This window comes from Rhinatrema bivittatum, chromosome 6 (genome assembly GCF_901001135.1).
Source record: "Rhinatrema bivittatum chromosome 6, aRhiBiv1.1, whole genome shotgun sequence".
Taxonomy (NCBI): Eukaryota; Metazoa; Chordata; class Amphibia; order Gymnophiona; family Rhinatrematidae; genus Rhinatrema; species Rhinatrema bivittatum.
This window is the reverse complement of record NC_042620.1, coordinates 77,489,085-77,507,265: the sequence shown is the minus strand read 5'-3', so window position 1 is coordinate 77,507,265 and position 18,181 is coordinate 77,489,085. Positions and strand designations below refer to the sequence as shown.

The 18,181-nt window shown below is 46.3% G+C and overlaps 1 protein-coding gene across 2 annotated transcripts in view; it reads left to right on the top strand.

Annotated features, from left to right (window-relative positions):
* PRPF40A (pre-mRNA processing factor 40 homolog A) overlaps positions 1–18,181 on the top strand; it is a 391,586-nt gene that overhangs the window by 311,567 nt on the left and 61,838 nt on the right. The window contains exons 22-23 of one of the 2 annotated variants that reach the window (XM_029605504.1): positions 3,594–3,689; positions 16,627–16,767. In XM_029605504.1, the coding sequence (XP_029461364.1) occupies positions 3,594–3,689; positions 16,627–16,758 (228 nt within the window). In that variant the 3' untranslated portion in view covers positions 16,759–16,767. Of the gene's footprint in view, positions 1–3,593; positions 3,690–16,626; positions 16,768–18,181 lie in introns of those variants that run through there. The other variant, XM_029605503.1, reaches the window with a different exon arrangement.

The window sequence follows — 18,181 nt, the reverse complement described above, 5'->3', positions numbered from 1 at the left end:
AACTGCAAAGTGAGCAAATTCTGCTTCCTGTTCAGGACAGACGGACTTCCAGCCTCGGACGCCTTTATCCAACATTGGGGCACAGGTCTCCTGTATGCGTATCCTCCTCTTCCGCTGGTCATGAAGACACTTGAAACTCCACCAGGACCAGGGGACCATGATTCTAGTGGCTTCTTATTGGCCCAGACAGGCCTGGTTCCTGCTCCTTTGAGACCTGTCAGAGAACCCATCTGTCTGGGGACCTCTCCCTATCTGATCACACAGGATCGGAGCAGACTGCGCCATCCAAACCTTCGAGCATTAGCCTTGATGGCCTGGATGTTGAGCACCTAGTTCTGCAGCCCCTGGACCTCTCTGACCACCTCTCGGATGTTGGTAGCTTCCAGGAAGCCTTCCACCAGGAAATCTTATTGGCTGAAGTGGAGGCGGCTCGCCATCTGGTGTGAGGATTATAGCTTGGATCCCTTTGCCTGCCCCACTCCAAAGTTCCTTGACTATCTGTGGAACCTCTTGGAGGCTGGATTAAAAACCAACTCGATCAGAGTGCACCTAAGTGCCATTTTAGCGCTTACCATCAAGGTGTAGGTGGTACGCCCAACTCTGTGCAGCCCAATGTGAGGCGGTTTCTGTGGAAGCCTCCCCTTCAGCCTCCTATTGTGTCCTAGGACCTCAATGTAGTATTGGCATGGCTCATGCGTGACCCTTTTGAGCCTTTGCGCTCCTGCAATCTCAAGTTCCTGACCTGGAAGGTTCTCTTCCTGGTGGTGGTCACTTCGGCGCGCAGGGTTAGTAAGTTTCAGGCATTGGTTACATATCCACCCTACGTGAAATTCTTTCATGATAGGGTGCGTTCGCATGACTACCCTAAGTTCCTACCTAAAGTAGTGACTGATATTCATCATTTGCCCACCTTTTTTCCCGAGGCCTTATTCTCACCAGGGCGAACTGGCTCTGCACAGTTTGGACTGCAAGAGGGCTTTAGCTTTCTATCTCAAATGCCCAGCAGGCCACAGGCATTTCTCGCAACTCTCTATATCCTTTGACAGGAACAGGCTGGGCGTTGCGGTGGGCAAGCAAACTCTGTCCAGCTAGCTGGCAGATTGTATCTCCTTCTGCTATGCGCAGACAGGCCTTCAGCTTGGAGGCCGAGTGAAAGCTCACTCTGTGAGAGCCATGGAGGCATCGGTTGTCCACTTGCGAGTGGTTCCATTGCCAAAATCTGCAGGGCCACAATGTGGAGTTCCCTACACACATTCGTTGCCCACTACTGCTTGGACAAGGATTGTCGACATGACAGTAGCTTCGGCCAATCTGTCCTTCGCAACCTCTTCCAGGCTTAAATGCAACTATCCCTACCTAGGGACCATTGTTCGGGTTCAGGCTATCTCCCTATGTTATGAACAGCACCACAGTTATTTTTGTGCCCATTGGCATCCAATTCGGTGCCTGTTGGTTATGGTTGTTACCGGGAGCAGCTGGTAGCTTGGTATTCACCCATCTGTGAGGACTACCATCCTGCTGATCCTAGGAGAAAGCAGAGTTGCTTACCTGTAACATGTGTTCTCCTAGGACAACAGGATGTTAGTCCTCAGGAAACCCGCCCGCCACCCCGCAGAGTTGTCCTCCTTCTGCGTTTTGTTGTTTAATTTTTTTTTGCTCATGAATTCTATGTTACGAGACTGAAGAGGGTCTCCACATGGACGCGCGGATAGTGGCATGTTGGGTGTGCTCATGTGCCAGTCAAAGTTCTAGAAACTTTGACAAATGTTTTCTGTGCCCGGCTCCATCTGATGATGTCAGTCATCTGTGAGGACTAACATCCTGCTGTCCTAGGAGAGCACCTGTTACAGGTAAACAACTCTGCTTTATTTCATAATTCTTTTATTCTGCCACTTCCATGTAAATAGTGACCAGCATGAATTACATAAGCCCCATAAAATACATCAAAGAATAATACAATAAAACATACAGTTTAATAATTAGTAAAAGCTTCTTTAAAATAGTGAGTCTTAACTGGAACCTTCTATCAGTTTTTGACTTTTTCAGATTTCCAGAGGACAAAATTGTGTTGCTTCTTCAGGAAATCTAGCTTTCCAGATGCATGCCATGGTGATGATGGTTATGTATTTATACCCATGGTCACCGTAATGAAAATGTTGCCATGGTCCAGATTGCATATGAGAATGTTGAAATATGGGCATATACACAATTGACTTGTACACAGAACTGATCTGCAGTATTAGTTGACTATGCCCAGCTTGGTTAATCTCTAACTGGTGGATGTTGTGGGAAAAGCTGGATAAGAGCAAGGCTCCATGTATCCCTCAGTGAGTTCATTATAATGGATGTTGGTTTTCTCAGTAATGAAAAATGTTTCTACCTGAATGTTTTGAGATGAGTATTGTTGCTGGCCTTAACAGCATTCCAGGATTTGATTCAAAACAAGTATCTAAATAACAGTAAGCTACTTGAACAAATGGTATACATCCCATAATGCTACAAGAGAAATGCAGAGTATTAGCTGGAATGGCTCTAACTAGATTATAATTAAGATCTGCTTTCATTTTAAAATGAAAGTGAAGTGACAATATTTTTTCATTTCTAAAATGAAAAGAAACCAATCAAATTCTTTTTATTTTTGTTTTTGTTTCATTTTTTGAAATAGCTAACAATTTTTTACATATGCTATTTCAAAAAATGAAATGGGGGGAAAAGAACCAAAAAATGAATAGGAGCATGAACACACCTAATTATACTACCTGATGGACAGCACTCATTAATCCTGACAGTTGTAGGAGTTAATTGGAAGGGAAGAAAGTATTTAAAACAATCCTATTTCTAATTCTGATATTATTTTATATGAAATGATGGCAAAAAACCCTATATGGCCTGTCTAGTCTGCCCATTCACAGCAATGACTCAGTTCTTCAATCCCTATTACTCCCTTAGTGATCCCCTGTACTTATCCCATGCTTTCTTGAATTCATATACTGTCATTTTCTCCACAACCTTCAATGGAAATCCACCCTCGCTGTAAAGAAATATTTTCTTAGATCACTCCTGAGTATATACCCACTTTCTCATCCTATGAACCCTCAATTGAGAGCATCCTTTCCATTGAAAGTGGCCTGCCTCCTGTGCATTGATACCGTGGAGGTATTTTAATATCTCTATCACATCTCCTCTATCCCGCCATTCTTCTAGGGTATACATGTTTAGATCTTTAAGTCTCTTCCCATATGCTTTAGAACAGGAGTGACCAAATCCAGTCCTCGAGAGCCACAAACAGGCCTAGTGTTCAGGATATCTGCAATGAATATGCATGAGATAGATTTGCATGCTTGGCCACCCCTGTTTTAAAATGAAGACCATTAACCATTTTAGTAGCCACTCTCTGGACAGACTGCATTTGGTTTATATCCTTTTGATGGTGTGGTCAAAAGAATTGTACATAGTATTCCAAATGAGGTCTCACCAGGCACATATATAGAGGCAGCATTGCCTCTTTTCTTCTGCTGACCATATCTCTGCTAATGCTCTATAGTAATCTACAGGAGTATAAAGTTTGTTTTAGAACTGCTTTTTATTTGTAGGTTCGGGAGAGGTTTGTTAAGGAACCAGTATTTGAAGATATCACTCTGGAATCCGAACGAAAGCGAATATTTAAAGATTTTATACATTTACTTGAGGTAATTTTCTGACTAAAATTTTTCAACTGTTCTCTATAATATATATATTCTGATGCTTCTTGTGTAATGCTGAGGTAGAAATGGTAATTAAATATTGTTCTTTCATTAAGAAAGTCATTTGAGAGGATAGAAGATATAAAAATGCCTGCAGGATTTAATATTTACCGTATTTGCTGGCGTATAGGACACACTTTTTTCCCCTCAAAATAGGGGAAAAATAAGGAGTGCATCCTATGTGTCGGTAATCAAAATTAACAGCGTCCAGTGGGGGGGGGGGGGCGTGCCGCCCGATTGGCCGGTGCTGGGCAAAAGAGGCTTGCCGAAGCGCGGCTTCCCCAATCAAAATCAATAGCCTTTTTGTCTAGCACCGGCCAATCGGGCAGCGCACTCTCGCTCCCCGATGCCGCCGCGTCACTCCCCCCCCCACCGGACTGCTCTAGCGCCATTTACCCTAAGTCAATAGCTTGCCCAGTAGTTGACAGAATCTACCCAGTGATATCAGTCTATAGATTCTCCTACACATCGCCTCTGGATACAAGATCTCCTCCTTTAGGCCCCCTGGATCTGCTCTTCAAAGATGTGACCACATGAATCCTGCAAATCCTGGAAGGTTTATTAGCCAGCCTAGTCAGGGTGTAGCTCATTTCATCCCAGAGAGAAGGGGGCTGCTTTCAGTGAGAGAAGGTTCAAGCATGAGGTGGAGAGCAGGACCTCCTCTCGCTGTTCCAGGGACGCTCAGGTGCCGGGCTTTAGAGGCGATGTGTAGGAGAATCTATAGACTGATATCACTGGGTAGATTCTGTCAACTACTGGGCAATTTTCCTTAAAAATATGTATTAAAAAGGGGGTGCGTCTTAAATGCTACTGCGACCTATACACCGGCAAATACGGTATCTCAGTGCGTTCCTTTCTCTTTCAAATTCCATTTCAATTCCTGAAGTCCAACATTAAGTGATGCACAGCTGAAGGAAGAAGGCACATATAGAAAGTTAATATTTGGAGAGTAATCTACTCAAAATGTTCTTCTGTTCCAAACAGACTAATATGAGTATAAATAGTTTTATATGCAGCAGCCTGATTATTTCCTATACCAATAAAAATAATACATTATTGAAGATAAAACTGTCATGAAGCTAGCTTTCAGGATCATTTTTCAAATCACATTTGGATGTTATCGTGCATGATAAATTGCGCATCGCACATTGCGGATGCAAAATAGCAATTATTCAAGTGGGAGGAATTTGGCGGGGTTAATGGAAATTGGGGTCTGTTAGCGCGGCGTGCACATTATCGCGGGATCTATCGCTGGAAATAACTACACCTTTTTTGGGGGCGGTATGGTGGAAAAAAGATTTATCGTCCGTAATTAAAAAAAAAAAAAAAAAAAGCAATGGTCACAGACACACCTACCAGGCCCAATAAAAACACCTGTTTTTACCTGTCTAAACCCATATAGTTTCTTGCAAGTGTTATTGTCATGGCATACTGGATGCCTTGTCACGCTCGCCGCAGACTACAACACGTGGAACCCGAACAACCTCAACAGGCAAGGCTTGTTCCAAGTCCTCCTAGGAAAGTACCACCAGCGCACGCAGAGCCACAGGTTCTATGGGCTCTGGGCATGAGCCACCATGTGGCACGCAGGTAGCTACAGCACAGGATATACTAGAATGGATTTTTCCTCCACTAACATCCTTGCTGGGCATGCCAGAGGACTTAATGCTTAGCAGGTATCGGCTCAGTTCTCGGGCAATCTTGGAATTATATGAAGACATTCGAGTGGATCTGGATTCGGTCAGTGAAAGGTCCCACGTTGTGCCTGGCCTAACCAAACTGTTGACCACCCTGCATTTCACGGCAAGCAGCTCCTTTCAAACCACAGTAGGGCTTGTGGGAGGAATGTCCCAAAGCACTTCTCGCACTGTCTCACGCTGTCTCAACCAGGTCATTGAAGCAGTAACTGACCGCATTCCTCGCTACATTACATTTCTTCATGACAGATGGAAGAGAGGTTTTTATGCCTTCGCACACTTTCTCACAGGACAAAGCAGGATGGTAGTCCTCACATATGGTGACATCATCAGGATGGAGCCCAATCACGGAACACTTTTGTCTGGCACTTACTGGGCATGCTCAGCAATGCACCGACCCTGCATCCAGCAGGGATCCCCTTTCAGTCTTCTTTTTTCCACGCAGCAGTAGCCACGTGGGTTAAGGAGCTCTTGAGATTCCTGACAGGAATTTTCCTCACAGAACTTCTTTCAAAATTTTCAAAACAATTCTGCCCCATAGGGGTCCACCTATCGATATCTATACTCTGCGGTCGAAAGGTAAGGTTTTACCCTTATTGCGGTCGATTCCAATCGAGTTAACCCTTCGGGGCCTACTGGCCATTGACCGCACCGCGGCTAAATTTTTGTCTGAGCCATGGTGTCTGGTTTTCGTCAGTGCCCCGACTGTACTCGAACAATGTCCATCACTGATCCGTTTGGGGTCCGACCACGATGTCCTAACTTGCACCAAATGTGCCCAAGTGACACCGAAGGGCCGTAAGCCTCGTTTAGAGAAAATGGACTTTCTCTTTCAGTTGAAAACCCTGACTCCATCGATAGCTTCGAGCTGGTGCCATCGATTTCTCGCCAGCACCGGGACACCGGTGCTGGACATCTGGCGTCGACGATTCTAAAGGTGTCTATTGCCTCCTCAAGAAAAGAACCAATGAGAACATCGCGAAAAGCGTCGACACCGGCATCTGAAGGCTCAGTCCGTCGATCCAGGCCAGTTCTCGGCATCGACGTTGACAGAGCCACCGACAAAGAAGCCCCATCCAGAAAAGGCCCCATCATCTTTTGTGACTGGGTCACCGAGGCGTTCCCCATCTTCAGTGGTGCCGGGATCCGCGATTCCACCTTCACTAGTGGACCCGCCAGCTATACCAGTGCTGACTCCTACTCCGGTGCCCGGAGTTCCACGCCCCAGGCTTCCCCAAGGAATTGGATCAGATGATCCAAGAGGCCATCGGTAAAGCTCTTCAGGGCTTCCAACCTCCATCGACGCCGGTACCGGTCCCCGAGCTGGTCACAGATCCGATTCCCGTAGCGCTCGCACCACTACTGGGCATTTATTTTATTTATTTATTTATTTTAAAACTTTTCTATACCGTCGCTAAGTTATACCATCGCAACGGTTTACAAATAGGCACATAGACTAAGGTAAGTAAATGTAGGATATTGTACATTCTAACAGGTGCCAATAAAGTTTGGTTACAATTTCATAAATAAAATCATTATTTGAGTAATGTTGGTCAAGTCCAGATATATTATTGGGTTACTATCTCTTTGAGATATTACTTCTTAAATGTAGGATTGAGTAAATTCATTCTCATCTGCATTACCCTGTACTTTCATTCTCTACCCTCCACACTCTTTAGTGAAGGCTTTTTTAAAGAGCCATGTTTTTAAATTTTTCTTAAAAGATTTGAGATTATTCTGTAATCTGAGTTCAGGGGGCATCATGTTCCATAGTATGTGCCCAGCCAATGATAAAGCCCTTTCTCTCACTTGGGTTAATTTTGCTGACTTTACTGAAGGGATTGTTAGTAGTGCTTTGTTTGCTGAGCGGAGGTTTTTTTGTGGAACGTGTACTCGTAAGGCTGTGATTAGCCAGTCTGCTTCTTTATTATATATTAGTTTGTGTATGGTGCATAAGGCCTTGTATTTTATCCTGTATTCGATGGGTAACCAATGTAAGTCTGCTAGAGTTTCAGTTAATATGGTCCCTCCTCTTTTTTCCCGTCAGTATTCTGGCTGCAGTATTTTGAAGTATCTGGCGTGGTCTTATCGATGTGCTTGGGAGTCCTAGTAAGAGTGCATTGCAGTAGTCAGTGCTGGACAAGATAAGTGTTTGCAATACTGTTCTGAAGTGGGCAGGTGTGAGTAATGGTTTCAATCTTCTGAGGACCATGAGTTTTGCGTAGCCTTCTCTTACTTTTATAGATATGTGTTGCTTCAGGTTGATTTCTGGGTCCATTATTACTCCCAGATTCCTTACTTTTTTGGCTAGCTCAATTTTTTGGTTATTTCTTAGGGTTATCGGTGTGTGAATGATTTCAGTATGTTTTCTCTCAAGGTGAAGGAATTCAGTAGCCTTCAACGAGAATTCAGTAGACTGGATGCATTGATTGGTGCCCTGCCTCCGATGGAACCGAGATCACCGGTGGGTCCAGTGCCTTCTACACCAATTCCATTATCATCGGATGAGGAAGAAACACCGATACCCATTCCACCATCTGGGATCTTATCACAGACTTGTCCATCGATGTCACCGGTTCAGTTGGTACCTCCATCGATGCCGTCGATGCCTATGCCTGGTCCTTCAGGATTCCCACCATTTTTCCCTGCTGGAGACCCACTAGGTGCTGGAGATCAGCCCTATAATCCTTGGACCGATGATTCGTCCCAGGATACAGATGATCTACCATCAGAGCCCTCTCCCCCAGATGAAAGACGACGCTCTCCACTAGAAGATCTGTCTTATTAATTTCATCAAGGAAATGTTTGAAACCATTCCCTTTCAGCTTCAGACAAAAGAGGACTTTAGGCACAAAATGCTGGAAGTACTCCAGTTTCTTGATGCTCCTAAGGAAATCATGTCGCTACCTATCCATGAAATCCTGCTTGATCTCCTGAAGAGAAACTGGGAACACCCATGTTTGGTCCCACCTGTCAACCACAAGACAGATGCCACACATTTGGTGCAGTCAGCTCCTGAGTTCCAAAAGTCACAGTTGGATCATCACTCTGTGGTTGTTGAATCAGCCCAGAAGAAGGCACGACGTTCAAAACCTCATTCCTCCATACCTCCAGGGAAGGAACAAAAAAAACTCCTTGGATGCTTTTGGCAGGTGTGTCTTCCATGGCTCAATGCTCATATCTCGCATTGCATCTTACCAGTTATACATGACCCAGTATAACAGAGACCTTTTTAAAAGGATCCAGGACTTCTTTGATTCTTTCCCTGAGCCAGACTCAACTTCATACTCTAGCTCAGAAAGGTCCAGATGCTGGAAAGAACGAGGTCCGCACTGCATATGATATCTTTGACACTGCCTCTAGTCTGCAGCAGGGATTATTGCAAGAAGATGGGCCTGGCTCAAATCCTTGGACTTAAGACCAGAAGTCCATGACAGGTTAGCAGATCTACCCTGTGTGGGCGATAATCTCTTCGGGGGAAAAGATCTGAGAGACTGTGGCGCAGTTGAAGGACCACCATGAAAAGCTGCGCCAACTTTCTTCTGTGCCATCTAAGTTCACTTCCGCCCCTAAGAGAACTTTCAGACGTGACTCTAAGTGGCTGACCTACAAGCCAAGAAAATTTTATCTTCCAGCTTCTAGAGGATGCCCTTCCAGACTTTACCAAAAAGGTCAATCCAGGCAGACTCGGCCTCAAAAGTCTCAGCCTGGACCAGCGTCAGGGTTTTAACTCCTTCCTAGAGAGTGTAAGCCAACCTCCCATCCATACCGGTCGGTGGTCGGCTCTGCCACTTCAACAGTGCTTGGCATACAGTCACCACAGACCAGTGGGTACTTGCCGTAGTCACTCAGGGTTACCACCTAAATTTCCTGACTGTTCCGGCGGACTCTTCATCTCGGCTGACGTGGAGAATGTCCGACCACTCTCGCTCGAACAGGAGGTCTCATCCCTCCTCAAATCCCGAGCAACAGAATCAGTGCTCCTCCCCCAGCAGGGAAAAGGTTTTTTCCCCCGGTATTTTCTAAGACCAAAAAAGTCAGGTGGCATACGCCCGATACTGCACAGAGAAAAATTCAAAATGGTAGCCTTGGGCTCTCTACTTCGTCTTCTATAAAGAGGAGAATGGCTATGCTCTCTAGACCTCCAAGACTCTTAAACACACGTCTCAATTACTTCATCTCATCGCAAGTACCTGCGCTTCCTGGTTGGCCCTCGACATTTCCAATACCGTGTACTATCATTCGATCTGGCGTTTGCTCCACGAGTATTCACCAAGTGCCTGGTGGTGGTCGCAGCCTTCCTCAGGAATCAGGGTGTGCATGTCTACCCTTATCTCGACGATTGGTTGATAAGGGCTCCAACTCAGCAGGGTGCATTAAGCTCCCTGTATCTCACTATCAACACCCTTATCTCCTTAGGGTTTCTAATCAACTATCCCAAATCCAAGATAGTTCCATCCGAAACCCTGTCCTTTATAGGGTCCGACCTAAACACTATGCAGGCGAAAGCCTTCCTCCCCCAGGATCATGCTTTCACCATAACATCTCTGGCGCATCAACTACGGACTTGGGTATCTTCAACTGCTCGTCACTTCCTCATACTGCTGGGTCACATGGTGTCTCGGTGCATGTCACTCCAGTGGCTCGCCTAGCCATGAGAGTAATGCAGTGAACCTTAAAATGCTAGTGGATTCAAGCTTGACAACCAATGTCCAGCATTATCCAGGTTACCAAACAGCTCCGTCTGTCACTAGCCTGGTGGATGCACCACTCCAGTCTCATTCAAGGCCTTCCATTTCAGGCTCCAGAACCTCAAATTATCTTAACAGACGCATCCAACCTCGGGTGAGGTGCACATGTAGGTGACCTGCAGACTTGGGGAGCCTGGTCTCCAGAGGAAGCCAAACACCAGATAAATTTCCTGGAGCTACGGGCGATCAGGTATGCCCTCAAGGCCTTTCAGGATTGCCTATCAAACAAAAGCCATCCTGATTCAAACCGACAATCAGGTTGTGATATGGTACATCAACAAACAAGGGGGAATGGGCTCCTACCTCCTGTGTCAGGAAGCTGCACAGATATGGGCATGGGCCCTTTCCCACTCGATGTGCCTCAAAGCAACCTACTTACTGGGAGTGGACAATGTGTTGGTGGACAAGCTGAGTCGCACTTTCCATCCACAAGAGTGGTCTCTCAACCCCACGATAGCGGAATCTATATCCCAACATTGGGGTTACCCTCGAATAGACCTCTTTGCGTCGGTCCACAACTACAAAGTAGACAACTTCTGCTCTCTCATTCGCAGTCACCACTCGCAACCAAGATGCCTTCGCCCTCTCTGAGCCAACGGTCTCCTTTATGTGTACCCTCCACTTCCTCTCATTTCAATGACCCTCGTGAAGCTCCAGCAGGACAAGGGATTAATGATTCTGATAGCTCCCCACTGGCCACGCCAGGTGTGGTTTCCAATCCTCCAGGACTTATCACTACGACCACACATTCCTCTAGGGAAGGATCCCCTTCTAATAACTCAGAACGAAGGGTACCTGCGTCACCCCAACCTCCTGGCTCTATCTCTGACGGCCTGGATGTTGAAAGGTTAATACTCCAACCTCTTAACCTTTCAGAGTCGGTATCCCGAGTCCTGGTGACTTCACAAAAGCCTTCAACAAGAAGGTCTTATCGCTCTAAATGGAAGAGGTTTACTGTCTGGTGTACTTCCATGTCCATAGACCCCCTTCACTTGTTCCACTGCGAGGTTCTTGGACTACCTCTGGCACCTGTCAGAGTTAGGCCTAAAAACATTTTATCAGGGTGCATGTTAGTGCAGTGTCTGCGTATCATAAGGGTATAGGAAATGTCTCCATTTCAACGCAACTCTTAGTATCATGTTTCATGAGAGGCTTGCTCCATTTAAAACCTCCACTGTGCCCTCCTGCCCCTGCTTGGGACCTTAATGTGGTTTTGGGATGGCTCATGTCTTGTACTTCAGGGCGCAAAACTGAAGACTTGAGCCAGGCCCATCTTCTTGCCGAAATAGCAGTTGCAGATACCCTGGAAGCAGTGTCGAAGATAAGGAACATAAGAAACATAAGAAATTGCCATGCTGGGTCAGACCAAGGGTCCATCAAGCCCAGCATCCTGTTTCCAACAGAGGCCAAACCAGGCCACAAGAACCTGGCAATTATCCAAACACTAAGCAGATCCCATTTACATTGGCTCCCTATCCCTTCTAGTATCCTATACAAAACCCTTAATATTATACCCAAAGCCATATCAAAAGAGGATCTTATTTCATGCTTCCCTGCCTCGAAACCCTTGTGTACCAGGGTTTGAAGCTGTTCCTGGAATTGCTGAGGCAGGGACTCTGCAAAGTCCTGTATCTGCTTGAATAAGAACCTGTTGTACTGGGTCATATACAGCTGGTAGGAGGCGATCCGAGAGATAAGCATCGATCCCTGGAAGACACGCCGGCCAATGGCATCTAGGAATTTCTGTTCCTTACCTGGGGGAAAGGAAGAGTGTGGTTTTGATCTTTTTGCCCTTTTTTGGGCAGATTCTACAACCACAGATTGGTGATCCAGCTGAGGTTTCTGGAATCCTGGGGCTGACTGGACCAAATAAGTGGTATCAGCTTTTCTGTTGACTGGAGCAACAGAACCAGGGTGTTCCCAGTTCTTTTTGAGGAGATACAAAAGAACCTGGTGAATAGGGATGGAGGTTATTTCCTTGGGAGCATCCAGGAATTGCAATAGCTCCATCATTTGATGCTTGTCATCTTGTTCAGTCTGCAATTGGAAGGGAACCAATTCAGACATTTCCTTCACAAAATTTATGAAGGATAGGTCCTCTGGAGGAGAACGCTTCCTGCTTTCAGTAGGAGAAGGTGGCGATGGCAAGTAATCGGAGTCTGGAGATAATCATCAGTCCAGGTATCATAGGGATCAGCACCTGTCCCCCTAGGAACCTGAGAAGGACGGGACAATGGAATTCCTGAAGGTCCTGGTCTAGGCTGTGAAGGCATCGAAGGAAGAACTGGAGGCACCGATGAAGGCATCGAGGGCACTGGCGCAGGCATCGAGGGAATTGATGGATCATTGGCGCCAATGGACGCACCGGCATCCATGGTTGAGGCATCGGCAAAACTCCCGATGGAGGAATGTGGAACGGTGTTTCTCCACCCGATGATAGGGTAAGCAGGGAAGGCTCCGGAGCCACCGATGACCCAGGATCCATCGGTGGAAAAGCGGCTATAAGTGCTTCCATCTTCGAGATTAGCGGTGCCAATGCTGCCAGAATGGGATCGATGGCCGGTTCCACGGCCGGCACAGATATTTGCACCGGGGGAACTTGGAGTCTGTGCATTGCCTTATCAATGGCCTCCTGGATCATCTGGTCCAGTTCTTCATGGAGACCTGGAGCAAGCAGCCCCGGCTCTGGAAGGGAAGAAGAAGGCAGAGGCATAGCTGGAGGGACCACCGTTAAAGGCGGAGTCGCGGCTCCCGATACCTGTCCGGGTGAGGGTTGCCTCGGTGACCCGGTCGCAGAAAGGGTCGATGCCTTTTCTGGACGGGGTTTTTTCGATGGCGGCTCGGACAATGGCGAGGTTGAAGATTTTCCTTCCTCGATGGTCCGAGACGTCCGGTGTCGATGCCAATGTTTCTCTCTACAATCCCCTCAGTCCTGAGGGGGGGGAGGTAGTCGAAGGCCGAGACGTCGTTGACACCGGGCGGTCACCGTCCAGTGGCAGATACAGGCGTGAAGTGGACAGTGCCAGTTCAAACGACGTCGATGCAATAGACGTCGTCGGGGTTTGAGAACGGAAAAGAAGTTCCATTTTCTCCATTCTGGCCTTGCAACCTTTTGGTGTCATTACGGCACATTTGGTGCAGGTCAAGATATCATGCTCGCACCCATGACACATTACACAGACTTTATGAGGGTCTGTTATGGACATGGTGTGAGTACAGTCCGGGCACCGTCGGATCCCTGACACCATGACCTTTGAAAAAATTGAGCTGCGGTATGGTCAACGGCCAGTAGGCCGCGAGGGCCAAACTCGACGGGAATCAACCGAAAACGTGTAAAAAAAAAACTTACCGGAGTACCACGGAGTCAAAAATTTAAAGGATGGACCCCTGTGGGGTATGAAATTTTTTAGTAATTCCGTGAGGAAAACTCCTGTTAGGAATCTCTGTGGAGCTCCTTAACCCGCGTGGCTACTGCTGCGCGGAAAAAAGAAGACTGAAGGAGAATCCCTGCTGGCTGCAGGTTTAGTGCCATGCTGGGCATGCCCAGTCAAACCTGATTGTCGGTTCGTCCTGGAGAATTTCTCGCTTCCCTAGATCTGAAGGAAGCTTATTTCCACATCCCCATTCATCAGGAACATCAGCGGTTCCCTCGTTTTCAGATCCTAGGCCAGCACTTCCAGTTTCGGGCTCTCCCGTTCGGTCTAGCCACTGCTCCCCGCACCTTTACCAAGATCATGGTAGTCGTTGCGGCAGCTCTTCGTCGGGAAGGAATTTTAGTCCATCCTTACCTGGACGATTGGTTGATAAGGGTCAAGTCCGCCTCTCTCTGCGTGCTCGCGGTAGACAGAGCTTTAGCCCTTCTCACATCTCTCGGTTGGATGATCAATTACCCCAAGAGCACTCTTCGGCCCTCACAAGAGCTGGAATTCCTGGGCGCTTTTTTCATCACTCGGATCGGGAAAGGTTTTCTTTCAGACTCGCGGACGATCAACCTCATAGATCAGTTGAACACCTTTGTATCTCTACCTCTTCCCACAGCGTGGGATTACCTTCAGGTTCTAGGGTCCATGGCATCCACGATCGATCTCGTCCCCTGGGCTTTTGCTCATATGCGTCCTTTACAGAAAGCATTGTTGTCCCGTTGGAAGCCGATGTCCGAGCAGTATCAGGAGATTCTTCCTCTCTCCGACTCTACCATCGCCAGCATACAATAGTGGTTTTCCCCGGCTCACCTTCTCAAGGGAATGCCTCTTTGACTCCCTCTTGGATCATTGTAATGACAGATGCCAGCCTCTCCGGATGGGGATCTGTCTGTCAATCTCAAATGACTCAAGGTTTCTGGTCCCTGTCCCAGTCCCGTTGGCACATCAATCGTCTAGAAGCCTGAGCGGTTCGTCTGGCCCTCATGTTTTTTTCTTCCTTTGATTTGCCACGAAGCGGTCCGGGTGCTATCAGACAATTCCACCACGGTAGCTTACATAAATCGACAGGGGGGAACTCGAAGTCATCTAATGGCGTTAGAAGCCAGCAAGCTTTTTCTCTGGGCAGAGAGGCACTTGGATCGCCTGGCAGCTTTACACATAGCGGGAAAAGAGAAAGTTTAAGCCAACTTTCTCAGTCGTCAGCATCTCGATCCTGGCGAGTGGGAGTTATCAGACATGGCAATGGATCTAATCGTGCACAGGTGGGGTCCCCCTCACCTAGATCTCATGGCGAACCTAGCCAACGCCAAGGTTCAGAAGGAGTGGACACGCTGGTTCTTCCCTGGCCCTCCGACGTTCTTCTCTATGTGTTCCCCCCATGGCCGTTAGTGGGGAAGATTCTTCGGAGAATAGAGCTTCATCGCGGTCCGGTCATTCTCGTGGCCCCTGAATGGCCTCATCGGCCGTGGTTTGCGGATCTGGTGAATCTTTCATTGGACGGACCTCTTCGTCTCGGTCATCTGCCCCATCTCCTGCGGCAGGGTCCCATATTTTCCGACCAGGCGGATCGCTTCTGTCTAGCGGCATGGCTTTTGAACGGAGACGTTTGAGACGTAGAGGATATAAAGTAGAAGTCATTGCCATCCTTCTCAGGGCTCGCAAACAGTCAACATCCCTTACTTATGTCAGGGGCTGGAAGGTTTTTGAAAATTTCTGCGAGGAGTTGGGTGTTTCGTCTCGCTCGCCTTCTGTTGAGGTTTTACTTTCTTTTCTCCAGCGTGGTCTTTCGGTCAGCTCTCTGCGTGTTCAGATCTCAGCTCTTGGTTCCCTTTTTGACACCATTGAAGGTAGGTCGGTTGCCTCTCATCCGGATGTTATTCGTTTTCGCAGAGGCGCCAAGCATTTAAAGCCGCCTGTCCGTTCTATTTGTCCCTCGTGGAATTTGAATTTGGTACTTCGAGCCTCTTCGTCGTGCCACGCTCAAGGACTTGACTCTCAAGACTGTTTTCCTGGTTGCTATCTGTTCAGCCAGGAGAATATCTGAGCTTCAAGCTCTATCTTGTAGAGATCCTTTCTTGCATTTTTCGGACTCGGGTGTCTCACTAAAGACCGTACCTTCTTTCTTACCTAAGGTCATTTCCTCTTTTCATATTAACCAGTCCGTTGAACTTCCCGCTTTTTCGCCAGAGGGTATCGCTGCCTCTGGTGGTAGCGATCTTCGTTGTCTTGGTCTCAAGCAAGTCTTATTACGTTATCTTGAGGTCACCAATGATTTTTGTGTATCTGATCATCTGTTTGTCCTGTGGAGTGGTCCCAACAGGGGGAAGCAAGCTTCTAAGGCTACTATCGCTCGCTGGTTAAAGGACACGATTTCCTCTGCTTACATTCGAAGGGCCGACCAGTTCCTGATGGTCTAAAAGCTCATTCTTTGCGTTCTCAAGCGACTTCTTGGGTGGAGTCTCAATCGGTATCGCCGCAAGAAATCTGTAGAGCGGCTACATGGAAATCTCTTCATACATTTGCTCGTCCTTACCGCCTCGACGTTCAGGCTCCAGTTTTTGGTTCCTTTGGTCGGCAGGTTCTTCGAGCGGGACTGTCTGGGTCCCACCCTCTGTAGGGAAGCTTTGGGACATCCCATGGTCTGGACTGATCCGGGTACGTACAGGGAAAGGAAAATTAGTTCTTACCTGATAATTTTCGTTCCTGTAGTACCTCGGATCAGTCCAGACACCCGCCCATTCTTATTCTGTCCGCTCGAAATTCTTCCTGTCATTTTTTGAATTTATTCCTTCTTATAGGATTTTTTTTTCTTTGTTCACTGCATCATTTTCCTGGAATTTAATGATAGGCACCGGAAGCATCGTTACGATGATCAGGGGTAGATATACAAGAGCGTTTAGTTACACAGTTCATTCAATTGTTTCTGTTATCTTGTTGTTTTAAATTAAATTACTAGTTATCCTGTTACTTGCTTGATCTTATACCTTTCTGCTTTGACAATGGTTATACTTAGGGTTCCTGTGTGGGTTCCATCCTTATATGGGCAACCCTTAGAACTTTGTTCTGTCTCCACCTGCTGGAACGGGGGCTTAACCCATGGTCTGGACTGATCCGAGGTACTACAGGAACGAAAATTATCAGGTAAGAACTAATTTTCCTATGTGTAGCATTTTAAGAAAACATGAGTGATCAGACAAAACACATCTCTTATTTTTAATCTGTTTCAAATTAAAAATATTATGCATCACAGAATAGCACAATCATTAAACAAACCATAGCAATAAGGGAAATAATAAAATGATCCTGTTCAAAAGTTTACATACCCTTTGAATGTTTGGACTGATAATATATACTGAAGTTGATACAAACAGGTTTAGATGGCAGTGAAAGGTATCCACACCTGTGTCTTGTTCGATTGTAATTAGTGTCTATATATAAATAGTCAATGCGTTCCTTAGCTCTTGAGAATCCCTTGTGCATTTAATCCAGGGCTGCACTTACTTTGGTGGTGGTTGAAGCATGGGGAAAGCAAAATAACTGTCAAAGGATCTGTGAGCAAAAGTAGTTCAACTTTATAAATCAGGAAAAAGATATAAAAAGATATCCAAAGATTTGAAAATGCCAATCAGTACTATTCAAACTCTGATCAAGAAGTGGAAAATTATGGATTCTGTTAATACTAAGGTAGACCAAGAAAGATTTCAGTCAACCACCAGGAAAATTTGTTGGGAATCAAAAACGCACAAGCAAATTCTGCTGAAATATAGGCTCCTCTGAAACAAAGTGGTGTGGTGTTTCAGTATGCACAATAAGGAGATACTTCAATAAAAAAGGGATGCATGGTAGAGTTGCCAGAAAAAAGCCATTGCTGCACCAACGCCACAAAACAGCCCGCTTACAATATACCAAACAGCATCTGGAGAAGCCTCAAAACGCTGGAACAAATAAACCTTAAACACTATGAAGAGAAGGACATCTTCCCTATCGTGAAACATGGAGGGTGGATATCTACTGTTTTGGGAGTGGGGGGGGGGGGCTATAGCAGCATAGGGAATTTGGTCAAAATCGATGGCAGGATGAATGCTGCATCTTATCATAAAATATTGGAAGAGAATTTTTATTCATCAGCCAGGAAGTGGCGCATGTGGTGCACTTGGACTTTCCAGAATGACAATCATCTGAAACATAAGGCCAAGTCAACCCTACAGTGGCTGCAGCAGAAGAAGAAAAAGATTCTGGAGTGGCCATCACAGTCTCCTGATCTCAACATCATTGAGCCATTTTGGGGAGAACTCAAACATGCAGTTCATGCTAGACAATCAAAGAATTTACAGGATCTGGAGGCTTTTTGCCAAGAGGAATGGGCATCTTTACCTCATTAGAAAATAAAGAGCCTCATTCACAACTATCACGAAAGACTGCAAGCCATCATTTATGTATAAGGGGCAACACACAATATTAAGAACTTAAGGGTATATAAATTTTGAACAGGAACATTTTATTATTTCCCTTATTGATATGGTTTGTTTAATGATTGTGCAATTCTTTGATGACTATGGTTAGATTTA